This window comes from Coptis chinensis, unplaced genomic scaffold, assembly GCF_015680905.1.
Source record: "Coptis chinensis isolate HL-2020 unplaced genomic scaffold, ASM1568090v1 utg653_pilon_pilon, whole genome shotgun sequence".
NCBI classification, from domain to species: Eukaryota; Viridiplantae; Streptophyta; class Magnoliopsida; order Ranunculales; family Ranunculaceae; genus Coptis; species Coptis chinensis.
Genome location: NW_028238177.1, coordinates 45,212 through 59,795, shown reverse-complemented (window position 1 = coordinate 59,795; position 14,584 = coordinate 45,212). Strand labels below are relative to the sequence as shown.

General features: G+C 37.2%; 2 protein-coding genes and 2 long non-coding RNA genes across 4 annotated transcripts; 3 read left to right on the top strand and 1 right to left on the bottom strand.

The window, feature by feature from the left end:
- The first annotated feature begins 2,549 nt into the window (after positions 1-2,549).
- On the top strand, positions 2,550-6,798 carry LOC147472879 (nucleic acid binding/RNA binding protein). The gene is made up of 8 exons (XM_086588086.1): positions 2,550-2,748; positions 2,882-2,950; positions 3,498-3,626; positions 4,352-4,434; positions 4,547-4,622; positions 5,130-5,315; positions 5,697-5,825; positions 6,319-6,798. The coding sequence occupies exons 1-8, from the start codon at positions 2,674-2,676 to the stop codon at positions 6,478-6,480; spliced, it is 909 nt and encodes a 302-aa protein (XP_086444212.1). The 5' UTR covers positions 2,550-2,673; the 3' UTR covers positions 6,481-6,798.
- A 733-nt stretch (positions 6,799-7,531) lies between these two features.
- LOC147472878 (uncharacterized) lies at positions 7,532-10,175 on the top strand. Its single transcript, XR_015210650.1, has 4 exons — positions 7,532-7,719; positions 8,765-8,959; positions 9,511-9,746; positions 9,907-10,175. It is a non-coding gene; the product is annotated as an uncharacterized LOC147472878 (long non-coding RNA).
- Positions 10,176-10,258: 83 nt separating this feature from the next.
- Positions 10,259-13,523, bottom strand: LOC147472877 (RING/FYVE/PHD zinc finger superfamily protein). Its single transcript, XM_086588082.1, has 4 exons — positions 13,061-13,523; positions 12,611-12,956; positions 11,765-12,367; positions 10,259-11,675 (listed from the first exon to the last, which is right to left on the bottom strand). Exons 1-4 carry the CDS (start codon positions 13,371-13,373, stop codon positions 10,475-10,477), a joined length of 2,463 nt encoding a protein of 820 aa, XP_086444208.1. The 5' UTR covers positions 13,374-13,523; the 3' UTR covers positions 10,259-10,474.
- Positions 13,295-13,739, top strand: LOC147472876 (uncharacterized). Its single transcript, XR_015210651.1, has 2 exons — positions 13,295-13,434; positions 13,522-13,739. It is a non-coding gene; the product is annotated as an uncharacterized LOC147472876 (long non-coding RNA).
- The last annotated feature ends 845 nt before the right edge of the window (positions 13,740-14,584 follow it).

Here is a 14,584-nt window from a genome sequence, read left to right as displayed (position 1 = left end):
CTTATTTCCCTATTGTGCTTTAATTTAAAATCAGTCAACTGTATCATCAAGGGGGGTGCGGCTACCTCGTGCATGCATGGAAGATGTGAACAAGCAAATTAATACTACTCGATATGAATCAAATCTTTCACCTCATCGATTCTACGAAACAGCTTACTCAAATTATCTATATTGCTATTTGTCATGAAACCAGCCAGCTGCTGGTCTGATTACTGATACCAAATAGAACTCGGGAGCAATTGTTGTTTCTGTGCTATTGTGTGTGGGGGCTGCAGTACATCCAAAACGCGTGAAACAAAAATCCAATCATTTACAAACCAAAACGATAGGCAATGAACTATTCCAAGAGTGAAGAGGTGGTGGGGTTGGGAGGCATCGAAAAAATATGACGTGTTTGGGGGCATTAACAAGATATACAGAGTGGTGGTAGAATCGTGTTGAAGGCACATAATGCAAACAGGGAGTTTGTTTCCCACTTTGCCAGTCGTCAAATTCAACAGAGTAGACTATCCTAAATGCTGAAAGTATATGCAGATATGAAAGAACTCAGATAGTCAGATATGAAAGAACTCTACTTCCACCATCCCTTTTGGGGCACCGGAAGCTTTTTCTTGTAACAGGACAACTTAAGACAAGTCATTGGCAATTTAGATCTACAAAATGTACAGATACTCATACAAAATGTAGCATGCACATAGGCCTATTTCTCGTCAGGAAAGCATACCATACCATGTCCTTCCTGTAAGCAAAGAGACTAAGAGACTGTGCACCTGCATGGCTGCATAGCAAGATCTGCTAGGTTATGGCAAAATTAACATTAGAGGTCCTCTTTAGCCTGTGCGGTGATTTCAAATGTGAGACTGGCCACCACAATATAGCTCAAGAATTAAATAGAAATGAACAATCCCTCAAAGAATCAAGGGAGTAATACCAAACTATCGTTCATTACTTATGCTTAATTCTTTGACATCCGGCTGGTACTAATTAGGGAAAAGAAATGAAAGCTACACACATGTAAAGTATCTTTCTTACCTCGTGTATTCATTTCTCTTTGGCACTTACTGAGTTTGCCAAGGAAAATACAATGAAAAACTTGTGTTATGTGAATTCTCTTATATGTATCTTGCCTACCTATCTTAGTTGTGTTATATGACTATTTATACATGTCAAAAGAAATTCAAGTATCTTACTATTCTTAATATTTTACGATACGCATTATGACAAAAACAATGATAATACACAAAAAGATGCACATAAACTTAGTGATAAGGCATGATACAACAAAATCTTTTCCTTGTGGAATGGAACAGTCAGATCTATTCAAGGATACAACATTTTCGCTTAAAAGTAGTTTAGAAAGACAAGGAAACTGGTTGGGATTCATCTTACAAGTACAATGTCACGTCAGGTCATCTTGACAGGGCAGCGATCAGTCTCTCCTTCAAATGCTCACTTGCTCCACCTTGAGTCCGGATTGAGAATGTGTGAAGAACCGAATCATTATCTGTGGTAGAAACTTCGGATTCGTGGACAGTAACTTGTGTCTCCTGAAATGCCCTTATGACTTTAGAAACTGGGTGAGCATCCAACGGGCAGCTAACTCGAACAACAGTGTCTTCTTGCCTTGTCTGAACATCAATATCTGGGACAAGTGGTTGCTTTTGATTATTGTTTCTTGTCATCTCCTTTTCAGTTTCCAAAACGCTAATCTTCATCTGCAGATCGGTGATATAAGTAATAGCATCTCCAAGTAATGACGCTTTGTCCATCTTAGAGATGTTTGGGACAACCGCTCTCAAGGCATAGAATCGCTGGTTAAGTTTCTCACAACTCTGCCGCTCAGCTTCTACATGGTTCAATGGCTCTTCCCTCCAAGTAACGACGCTTTTTTATTATTATTTTTTTCCCATATGATTTCATTTTTCACATTCCAAATAAAACATTTCGCCTGAATTTTAAAGTCACTTTTGCATTAGACAATCCCTAATAGGTTCTCACCAAGAAAGTAACTATAAAGGAAATAGTCTTATGTAGCACTTATATAGAAGTAACAAGTTGTTGTTTGCATTAGGTGTTACTCGAGAAAACTTGTCCAATACACTTTCACATATGCAATTGGGTGTTACTTGAAAAAACTTACCCAATACACTTTCACATATGTAATTGGGTGTTACTCGAGAAAACTTATCCAATACACTTTCACATATGCAATTGGATGTTACCTCTATTTGGTGTGGTAGGCCACCTAACTCTGTAAATAGTCTTTTGTTAAATGACTCGGCTGCTACTTGTACTTTTCGAAAAATAGAATACATTTAAGTGAATAAATAGAATACATTTTACCAAAAAAGAAAAATAGAATACATTTAAGTGAATAAATAGAATACATTTTACCAAAAAAAAAATTGTTGTTTGCATTGGGAATGCTCTAATGTGGTATACAACTTTTGAACTTGGCTAATTCGGGATGGGGGTGACTAGTCATAGACACAAAATATCATGATATATCACGATATTTATGGAGGAATTACAAAATGATCTCATCTTCAATACAAATCTACTGCAAAAGTGCAAATATCACAAAACCGGAATTCCGACAGACCGAAATCCGGAATTTATAAACCGAGTCTTGGAGGACTTATTAGAAAAACATTATTCAAAAGTAAATAAAAAATGCAAGGAAGCGAAGAGCTGAGTATTGGAGGACTTGCCTCGAATCTATCTACTTATAAAGAACAGCTCCATCAGGTTTCTCTTTCTCTTCATTAATTCTCCAATTATTATTTTTTTTTTTATTATCTCGCCTCAATTAGGGTTTACTTTATTCCAAATTTGATTAATTTGATCAATTTTTATTATCTCGATTCACCTTGTCAAATAGGTTCAAAAACTACTGGAAGATGATCCTGCAAATTCTGAATATGCTGACATGGAAAAAGAGCTTCAAGAGGTGAGTCATATCAAACATTACTATTGCCTTGTCATCAATTTATCTACAGTTTATACTTCATCACCATACTCCATCCATACTGAAATTAATGTAAGTTTGCGCTTCTAAGGACCAAGGAGATTCTAAAGGTAGATGTACACTAATTTAGAATTTAATCACCCGTTTCAAAAAAAAAAACATTATGTTCTTCGGGCAGGGCTGCATCAATGGCTGAGGATTTCTCGTGGAGGTTTTTGAATTTTATCTTTTGTCAGAAAGGTGAGGGTGGTGTTTTCATTCAAGGATAGTCTTGTAAATACATTCTAGAAACGAGACTTCTTTGGAGAAATTATACAACCAAAAGAGAACTGTCTCTCACAATCTAGTTTCCCATCACTCTTATCTTGCTTCTGTGCAGGTGTGGTGTCGGGGTGAACTGCACGCTTGTCCACTTTTCAGATTTTCATGCTGAGATTATAATGAGTTCATAGTTCAATTTGATTCTACTTCTTTGTTTCATGACAATGAGTTTTATCATGGGACTGACTGGGATGAGACTTTCTTGCAGGTGATCGTGTTAACTGAGGAACTCTTAACTACTGCAGAGCAAAATGGAATTCCTGGGTTGAATATTGGAGATGACACTGGTGCGTCTCCCAGTCAGCGTCTCTCCGATGGCACCTCTCATTATACAATGGTAATTTTACGCCAAGCTTTTCTTTTTTTTTTTTTTTTTTTTTTTTTGGGGGTGGGGTGGGATGGGGTTGTCTAATGAATTTTTGCTTTATATAACTACTCACTGAATTGATTATGCAAATGTTTGCACATACTGTTCATATGACAATACACATTCAAATAAGGTTGATAGTTTTTCACCCCTTCTAGTCCTCTATAGTAACTTCCAATTGATATGTCTGTACAGAGTACAGACTGAAATCTGTGTGCAAGTGAAATAATTGCAATGCTGCATAAATTAGTAAATGTTGTTTTAACTACTTTGTTTTCTATTCAAGATGTTCACATTTTTCACCTATTTTGGTTCTTGCATTTTAAGTATTTGGTTACGTTTTTGCTATATGATGATTGTCATACCATTCTCAGAAAAAAATTATAATCAGCTTATCACTGTCCTTGTTTTGGTATTATTAATCGTTCATTTGATTGTGATGTGGTTGTCCTAATATGACCATCATTGTCAATCATAAAAAAAATGGAAAAATGCCATTATTACCCTTGCCATTATCTGCTATTAGTATTATCAGACCATTGTTTGTTTCAAATTTATACTCCAAATATTTCCTGTTAAAGAAATTGGTTATAATATGTATCAGGGGAAAAAAAGAAATTGGTTGTAATATTAAACTATCATATCTTGTTTTTATCTATCTCTCCTTTCTCTTAGTCACTTTCTTTCTTGTTTAGGTATCAGACGAGATGTCCGACTCATTTGAGAGGTTTCCTGTTGGCACCAAAGTTCAAGCTGTTTGGAGTGAGGATGGAGAGTGGTATGTATAGAATAAATACATTTTTTTTTTTGTAAATCCAGTTTTCGGTTGACCTTCTGTTTGTATTACCTGTATTTTCCTATCTTTTATGTTTGGTTAGTTGAATTTTCAGGTATGATGCTACAATTGAGTCTCACACCTCAATTGGTTACAATGTCACCTACGATGAATGGGGAAATAAGGAAGAGGTATGTCTTCGTCTAATTGCGTTGTAGAACCTTGAAATCTGACAAGAGTAGTGCTATTGAATTGAAAATAGTTTCGTGGTACCGTTGGAGTAGTTGATCTTTCGTTTATGACATTAGAAGATACAGATAGTTTGAAACTGAAAAAACTAATGAGAAGGATTTTTAAAATTGTAGCGAGAGTTAAAATTTAAATTTGTCTAATGTAAATAAATAGCACAATATAAGGCCCCTTGAAGTTTTCTGTGTTGAACTTTGACTCCCCCCATCCAAATTGGTGGTGACCTGCATTTGATTTATTTTTCTATCCTGTAGCCAAATTGTGATGATTGATGACCGTCCCCTTGACCCTTTGTTTTAGTTATCAGACTACTCTGATATGAAATCTCCTACTGGATGCCCACCTTCCGAAACTGTTTTTGTTCCCCACTTACTCCAATCGCATATACTTGTTTCCTTTCGTTAATTTGAAAATGATCACAAGCATGATATAAGACCGTGGATTTGCAGGTTGATCCTAGCAATGTGAGGCCAATCCAAGAAGGTGTTGTTAATACTTTGCTTGAAGCAGAGAGAGAAGCTGAAGCGACAAAACAGGCTATCAAAAAAAAGATTGCACAAGCAGCTGTTGAGGATTTCCAATCAAAGACCTTACCAGCAAAACTTCGCATAGAACCGGATGACCCAGAAGATGTGGTGAGTAGCCTTTTAAGTGTTTTTTGCTTCTTTTAAACAATTGCCATTTGTTGGTTTATCCTTGGGCCGGGGTCCACATTCTTTTATCCTGTGAATTGTAGACGAGGTTGCATGATTGATCTATGTTAACCATAAATTTATTGATCCAATCTACATGTAAAAACAATGAGATGGGAGGTGTTCAGATTAATTATGACACTTTTTTTTGGGCCGTGTGTGTGTGTGTGGTACTGTGGGGTTGTGTGTGTCAAAGTGTCATTTCAAATCTGTATTCAACATAGTATAATATGGTATCAGTGCCATGGTGTCTTTTTTGTTAACTTCACATTGTAGTTTCCATTTACCCTGTCTCATAAATTTTGTTGATGATTGCATTAACAGAAAGTTGCTAAGCGGAAGAAGATACACGCTTTTAAGTCAAAGATGCGGTTTGAGCAACTTGAAGTCACACAAAATAAACGGCAAAATGCATGGCAGCAATTTCAGACAACAAAGGGCCGCGCTAAAAAGGTAATGTTCACAGAGTTTTTATATAACGTGTGTTTGTTCTGTATGATATTGCTTATAATGTTGTCATCACTTTGGAGTCCACACTTTGATGCCTTGTGACATCAAACAGTAGGTTTATAGTGGTGTCAGAATGTGTGATGCCATGGAAATAAGAGAGTTGCGTCATCTTCAAATAAGTGACTATTAAGAAGGTTTGTTTGCCATGGATTTATTTTGCGCACAAGAGAGTACTTGTAACAATCTAGATACAAAAGAAAAAACTAAAAAAACAATTCTAAACACCAGCTTTTTATAAGCTTAATTTGAAATAATATGTTTTGGAGCTACCATATATACTACTGCAGAAGGTGGGTTTGAACCCCTGTAAGAAAGTGAGCTTTTCCTATGAACCATGTAAGAAAAATGAACACAAGCATGATAAATAATAGCTATAAGATCTATGCCACTGTTTTTGTTGGACACTTGTGTGAACTCTATTTTTTTGTGTTTGTAGGTTGGGTTCTTCTCAGGGCGCAAGCGTGAGAGCATCTTTAAGTCTCCTGATGATCCAAAGGGTAAGGTTGGTGTCACTGGCAGTGGGAAGGGATTGACAGACTTCCAGAGGAGGGAGAAACACTTGCATCTCAAGGCAGGAGGTGCTGAAACAGACGAATAAGGGGATTTACATTATCTCTGCTCTTTCCGTTCACTCCTTTGCCTGGAGTCCTGGACTACTATATGAAGCCAGTCAGTCGTCTTTTTGTGTAAACATGTAACTGTAGTTTAATATGAATTTATAAGCTGCTATGGCAATGAATCCAAAGATGGATCATAATCTTTAGCAATCTTCCTCAAGTGGCTTTACTTTTTTCTTCTAAATTCTTTTAGCTGCCGCAAGGTGAATTGCTTTTTGAGGATGTGTAAGCACATTGTGTCATTAGAGTTGAAAAAGGCCATCATTGAAAATTTATGGGAAATATGTTATGAGCAGCAAGATGACATTGTATCGCTTCTTCCAGCTTAATTTGGGACCGTTATTTTTACATGTATCAGAGAGATAGGTATTCAGATTAATGAGGGGAAGTGCATCTATTGCAAATGGATCACATAAAATAAGATTTGTCCTGGCTGCAGCCTAACAAACAGCTTTACAAGATTCCGCCAATTAGTTCAACCTTTGAACAGCAACAATCTTCCCGTCTGGCAAAGTACCCTGTCAACCAGCAGAAGTGGTAACAAAGTAGTTATCTAAAAACATTTAAAAAAAGCGCAACTCTATTGAATAACTTGGTAGCTTTTTCAAGAATTTTGTATTTGTAGTTGAGATCAGACCTTCTCAGAGTAGCTGCCTATGCGAAGATGAAAATTTAGAAGTTGATAGAAAATTCTTGTTAACCTCTCTGCGTATCTATCTACTTGACGAGAAATGTGTTGGAAGTCTCAAAATGTTCCGAGTCTCAAGATGTCAAATTGGTATCAAATGGCTGAATTTCCAGTACGGTATGATAAAGGGAATAAAAAGTATGTAAAATTGAGTGAAAGCCTGATACCTCTCTGACCAAAGATGGTACTATAATATATAGTAGTAGCAGTGCATTTGTTGAAAGTTTGTAGCGGTCCCATATTTTGGGGGCTCTTGAACAAACTTACCACATGAGGTGGGACACCTATTATTATTTTTTTGTTGAACCTATATATATATATAAAAAGAAGACACACGCCAACGCGCGTACCTAACATTCATTCATTCATTCTTTTGTCGCTGCTCTCTCTCTCTCTCTATTTAAACCCCACAGACAAAAAACGGGGGTTACTTTTTATCCTCCTTTCATCATCATCATCATCATCATAAAACCGGTTACGTTTTCATGGATGGAAATCACTCAGTCGCTTGTTTTTTTCTTTTTGCAAAGAGGTAATCAAATTATCATTCTATGTTCTCCGTATTGTTCGTATTATGAATTTTTTTGTCTTTTGTATGATATTTATTCCTGTTTCGTTGATGATTTTTTCCCCTTTGAGAGATAAAACATTATTTGAATTTGATAGGTAGATTGATATTCAAGGATTTTTTCGATGTTTGGTAGAATTTATATAGCTGAGCAAGTGTTTAATGCTATTGAGTTATCAGATTTCATAATAGATTATAATAACAGATTCCTAATTTAATTTCCATTAATTTACTTCAAACACACGAGAGGTGAAGGATCATTCAGTACTAGAGTACATTTTGCTTTTCCGAGACAAATCAATCTACTAGAAAACTTTTCCCAGTGTGCAATGGGGCAAGGAGAAATTAATAGAGAAAATTATGAAAATAATGGCTGTGACGACTTAGGGTAACAGAGGAATGACCATTTGATGCAAATGATCTTTCGCATACAAACAAATTATCTATGAACGACAATCTTTGTCTCTTCATATTTTTTGAGAGAGCCTGTGTTACGATTTAACTTTCTTTCAAGGATCATGTAGACTTATGTGAATTGGACTTTCTACTGCTCTAATATGTTTCTTTTCTGTAAAAAGTACAGCTTAGTTTCCATAGAATCTGGGACTATCAATTCATCTAACTATTACAAGTTTCTGTACACGATTGATCTCAATTTCAGCTCCAATTTGCAATATGGAATTTGTTTTTGGCACAGGCGGTAAATGTGTTTGATAAATATTGGTTATAACTATACATGGATAATTCTTGCATATTCTAGACTTTGATAATCTTTATACCTTTTTTATGTTGATGTCAAAACTTTCCATCTAAATCTACTTCACCTGACGCAAGTTTTTTATTGATAACCTCACCTGAGGCAAGTGAGCCTATTTAACAATGAAAGTATATCTGCCGTTTCTTCATAAAACATTGTTATAATACCGAGTGTTGTGTCAAGTATCTCCCTAGGTTTATGTCTATATCTCTTAGTCTCAAATAATTATAATTTTTTCTTTCCAACTTGCAGAAAAGGATTTGAAAGAAAATCTATGCCGTCAGAGCTTCTTGAGAGAAGCTTATCTGGACTCTGGATATTGAATTATTGCACGGTAATCAACAACTTGATGCTAATTGCAATTATGTCAGTGAAATGCAGTCAGCTGGAGTTGATGACTTAATTTTTGTCTATATATTCTTCTATCATCAAGGCAAGCTCCAATTGGTAATGAACTTACTGCCTATGCCTATTGCATTCACCTGTTGAATTGAAGCCTTGGTTTTCCTTTGATGACTTAATTTTTGTCTATATATTCTTCTATCATCAAGGCAAGCTTCAATTGGTAATGAACTTACTGCCTATGCCTATTGCATTCACCTGTTGAATTGAAGCCATGGTTTTCCTATGTCTTGCGCGCCACTGTTCTTTACGATTTGAACTGTCAATGTTCCCTTTATAGTCACTTGAGGACTATTAAGATTATTTGTTAGCAAAAAATATGAGGTAAATATATTTGTTAAGAAAGATCACACATATATAGGAGGCTTTCCATAAGATCTAGCTCAGCTGCCCAGGATAGGAATAATCACATGGTTAAACAAGATAGTGTCATATATCATAATCACTGAGGCTAGGGGGTTCTTTCATACAAAACTGTCAACGCTCCACCACCTTTGTTAATCAGAAGTTGCACTTAATTTTAGTTGAAAAAAGATATCTTGTACGCTTGGCCTTCCTACCAATTTTTGTTTCTAATTGTGTTGGAACTTCATTAGTGTTTAGCTGCTGTCAACTGTCTCATTTTAACCGGGCTACCCAGTTGCATTGAAACGAGATTTGTTCAGCTGTATAGAAACTTGTATTATTGTCAATTTAGTTGAGAAGTTCTCTGTGGCTGAAATTAAATCTGAAGAGAGCTCAGTGAAGGTGCTTACGAGAGATAATTTGAAAAAACTTTCAAGCAGTTGCCATACCTTCAATGAGAAGTCGTAATGAAGTACGAACGCAAATGGTAAGCCCATCCTATAGTCAAAATGAAAAATGTTGCATCGTCATAAATGCCAATTTAGAGATGGAATTATGAATTTGATAGTGGACTTGTATTTTGCTCATTGTTTTATCCATTTTGGTAGTGGACTTGTAATTTTGCTCATTGTTTTCTCCATTTTCAGATTAGGAAAATTGTCCTTTTGTGGAAGCTGAGGCGCGGCTAACCATTGTCAACGGGAAGAGACTGCAATTGTGTTCAAAACATCCAAGCTAAGTAGCAGAATGTTTCTCTTTACCCATCCAATTTTTCTGAATAAACCAATGTTTTCTCTGTTTGGTACACTGAAACAAGACAGGGAAATAATGCAAGGAGTTTTTCCCTGACATAGTTATAGCTATGTTTTTGTTTGATAATATTAGGTTTATGTTTTATGTTTTCAGTATTTTGTTCTACGTGTTACTTTCTAAGTTTCTAGGCCTCTGCTATTGTAACTTTTTAGGGTGGACTTGGTCCTATTAAACTTGCAAGTTATATGGAGAACGGATCTTTCATTCATTTCTTTATAAATACAGAAGGAGCATATAAAAAACTCCTGAATAAAAAAAGGTTCATAAGCCCATAAATAAAAACAAATGCGCTCTGTACATTCTTTTGACCCAGAAATGAAAAAAAAAAAAAAAAAAACTATACAACATTAAGAGCTCTGAAGTTTCTGCAGTCCCCAGAAAATTAGATGTCCTCCTTGAACTTCAAACAATTTTGGGAATCTTGGAAGAGCATGTGTCCAGAAGGGTTGGGGAAAACTCATTTCTCCATTCACTAGTTATACCAGAAGGGTTGGGGGATTCTAACTTTGGGGAATATTTATCAGTAGCCTGATTTTCAAATTTGCAATTGCGAACATTCCCAAAACGGCAGGGTGGTTCCATCATAAGAAATGATGTTCCATCAAGAACCTCGTCTCTACAATTGCTTATGCTGCTGGTTCCCGAGATGGTAGGTGATTCTATCTTTGTAAGATAAGGTCGCACTGCATCCAGAGTATTGTCCTCACATTTGGTATCAGTTCTACAAGGAAGTGGTCCAATATTGGAGAAGGCCAGAGGTTTGTCCTTATACTTGCTACAACTTTTGTTATTGCTGTGTGATCCCATCTTCGCATCAGTTCCATCATAGAGGATTAGCTTCTTTCCGGAATGGAGTTTTCCATCACTTTTAGTATGCTTGGTTGTTTGTTTAATGCTTTTGCATTTACAGCATATGAATCTTTCAGGGACGGGTTGGAGATCACTGATCCCAGCACATCTTGTATGCTGCCATGTGCCACATATATCACATGCTAGCATCCTCTCCCCGTCATCATCTTTCGCACCACACTTGCAACTCACAGTCCAGATCTCAGTTCCCCTTTCCATTCGGAAGTGATCAAGCCCACATAACGAAAGGAACCTCCCTCGTACTCTAACTGAACCAGTATATCCAATCAATAATTTTACCTGTGACGAGTCATCCACCTGCCCATAGCCAGGAAGCTCCTCGACTTGAAAGCTCTTAAAAAGGAGGTACACCTCTTGGAAAGCTTTGGCTACTTCAATCTTAAGTTCTGCTACAGTCTTATTCACTGGTAAAAAAACAGGTTCAGGTGGTGGTTCTGTGTACTCCGCTGGATGACCAATTAACTCCACTTGACACAAAAGGGTCAGTACATAAGGGGATGTCATGGCACCTCGTGCAGACTCATAGTCCTTTATAAACTGCTTGCAATCTAGGAGCTTGATAGCTGAGCAAATTGCATCTTCTCGTGTTGTTTTAGGTCTGTAGCTCATCATCGTTTGAGGATTGAGTAAAGCATCGTAAAGAAACCTGAGATCACGAAGAAGATGTTCTTTGCTTGGGCAGTTGAATCCATCCATTGACAAGATACTGCTCAACTCATTTCTGGAAACAAGCCTATTGAAAAGGGGGAATAGGGGGGGGCGCAACTCATTAGACAAATTACTTAAAAGATAGGATACATTCAAATCTATGCAATGTCTCACCTGTACTCAATAGCATCCAACTCAGGATTGCATCTGGAAAGAACCATCCTTCCGTCATCCAAGACCTTCCCACCAAGCACCTTCAAACAGTAATCAAGGAGTTCTGAAGATCCCAATCTACATGCGGCACCCTTGAGAGCACGCCATGGCACCCAGCAAGACCCGCCAGCTACTTGGAGCACTTTGATCATGGATTGTTGTACACGTAGAATGTCTTCTCTTGTCCATGTGCACATCACCAATGAACATGTCTCGTAGTTCTTGCCTTTACTTGTGATCTGCAACTGCTTAGTTTTGTGGATCAGCCCCATCAGGAAGCAGAAGAGATCCTTTATAGTCAAGAGCCGACACTCTGAAAGGGCCTGATAGAAGGTAATTACATCCTGGAGGCGAGTTCGGGGGGTTCGTGCTTGATAGAAAAGGGACAAAGGTATTTCTGACAGGCAGTCGACTGCTTTCCTATAAGCCTCAAGGGTGAGGGCAAAACTCCCCGTCCCGAATTCAAATCCCCAATCTCCATACCAGGGATGGCCACTGGTGATTGCATGAAGCAGTCGGTACTCCAACCCATACTTTTTTGAAACATCCATTACACTGATCTTCCTGTATATCAATTAAAATATATCAGCAAATATTGCAGTTTAACTGTACAAAAGTAACTGCAGTTGATCTAAAACCATTCAGTATTTTGGTCTTGTTTTTGTCTACAAGTAGACTTGTATTTGCTCCTTATCTGTCTATTTCAGTATAAGTATTGGGTTTCTAAATGCTCAATGAAAATGTTACTGTCAAGCCTAATCATCTTCTGGTACAAACTAGGAAAGCTGAACCACAACTGGTCCTAACCTGGCTCCAAGTGTCTTACACAGCCGGTCCCAAAAGCTCATAATATCACATCCTGAGAGGAAATTTGAGCCGCCTTCTCTGCCATTGACTCGAAGAAGGTGGCCATAACCATTGGAATGAACCACACCATGCAAAAGATGCGTAGTGTCTTCCAGTTGGAGGTAAATCCACTCTTGCAGATCAAGTACAGTAAGCATATAGTTGCATGACTTGCATTTGAAATCGGACAAATGCAGTAAACTCCCACAATTTGAACAGGGCTTTTGGTATGCGAGCTCATTGGATGAATGATCTCTTCGGATAATAAAGTGGTAACGCTTGGCACATACTGGGTGACCACTCCAACCTGTGGTTGTTCAGACAATAGAAAATTAGTATAAAATACCCACGTGGCAAAATATATATATATAAAAAAAACGATCCAGTACTCAGTGAGTTGAGTTAACCCACCTACGACACGGCATTGGTCGCAATACACGGATCTGGATCTGGCAACGTCTTCTTCGATGATATCGAGAGTGACGATCTGCGGCAAAGATGAATCTCGAGGGTCGGTCAGATCGCCGATTCGAAAGAAAACTTGCCAGAGCTGTGGGTTCAGAAAAGACGGAGGTGGACGAGCATGCTTTGAAAGAAACACTCGTACGTTAGATCGGAACGGACCGAACAACTCGTTTGATGAGTTTGGGAAAGTCAGGAAATCGTTCAGATCTGCAGTCACCCTTGTTTTCATTCTTTTCAGTGGCCTTCCATTCACAACCATATTGATCGATTGGCTCAGATCTATGCCTCTTTGTCTCAGATCTACCGTTTCCGGATAACAGGTATAGGGTATTTACAGATCTACAAATAAATACATAAAATCACAAATTGAAACTGATTACTAAAACTCTGTGCTTTTGATTTTGAAGATTGAACAGAAAAGAATAGATTTTTAGGAGGAGAGAGAAAGTTAGGGTTAGGGTTTGGGTCAAAAGGGATGATGAAGATGAGGTGGTAAAAGAAGGCGTGAGCTAATTTAGGGTTATTTCTATTTATTTTATTTTATTTTATTTTTCTATTTTCTTCGCCTTTCTAAATTGTTGTCCTCGATTTTCGTGAAAAAGAGAGTCGGTGTTCCACAAGGAAAGTGATGGGCGTGTGCCTTAGTGTTGCAAAGACGTAATTGACCTCTACATTATCCGTATAAATGTATGTTGTGCTTGGTAATTTTAAAGGGTATCTTCGTCTTTGAAGAGTTTTCTATGTCAATTGTCTTGGGGGTTGTAACCCCTTAACTTTGTGGTGTGAACGTAGTATTTTTATTTTGATAAAAGGAAAAGTTTAAATTTTGGAAATTAAAAACAATTAATTTTGAAAGTGTCCAATTTAACCACGTACTGAAGCTTGTAATCACCAACGTTTGAATAGGCAACAGAAAACGTAAAATAATGTGGACACTGGACAGTATGTATGACCTTAGATTTGACTTTTGAGAGCATACTAAAGGCATCTCCAATAGGGAGTGTAAACCGTATAGAGTGGAAATTTTACACCCCAAATATAAAAAAAACTCTCTCTAATGGGGGTGTTATACCGTAGATAATAGTGTATTAACTAATAGAGATGGGGGGTGTTAGTGAAATAATTTTCGGACTTCACTTGGAGTAATGTCCATTTCCAATTCTAAAGTAATTTTTTAATTTGGACTTTAAATGACGTCCCAGTTTAAATTAACCAAGTTTAAAATCTATTTTTTTTTACACTTCTCCATTGGAAAGTATAGAGAGTGGATATAAGGATATTTATGAACTCTATGTAGAGGTGTAATTTTACACTCTCCATTGGAAACTCTATGTATAGGTGGCGTATATGTAGAGGTGTAATTTTACACTCTCCATTGGAGATGCCCTAATATGGACTTGGTGCACAACAGTTATTAGGAGTGGGCGATATTTCAAGTCATCGCTATCACTGTTCAATTACTTAAAGAAT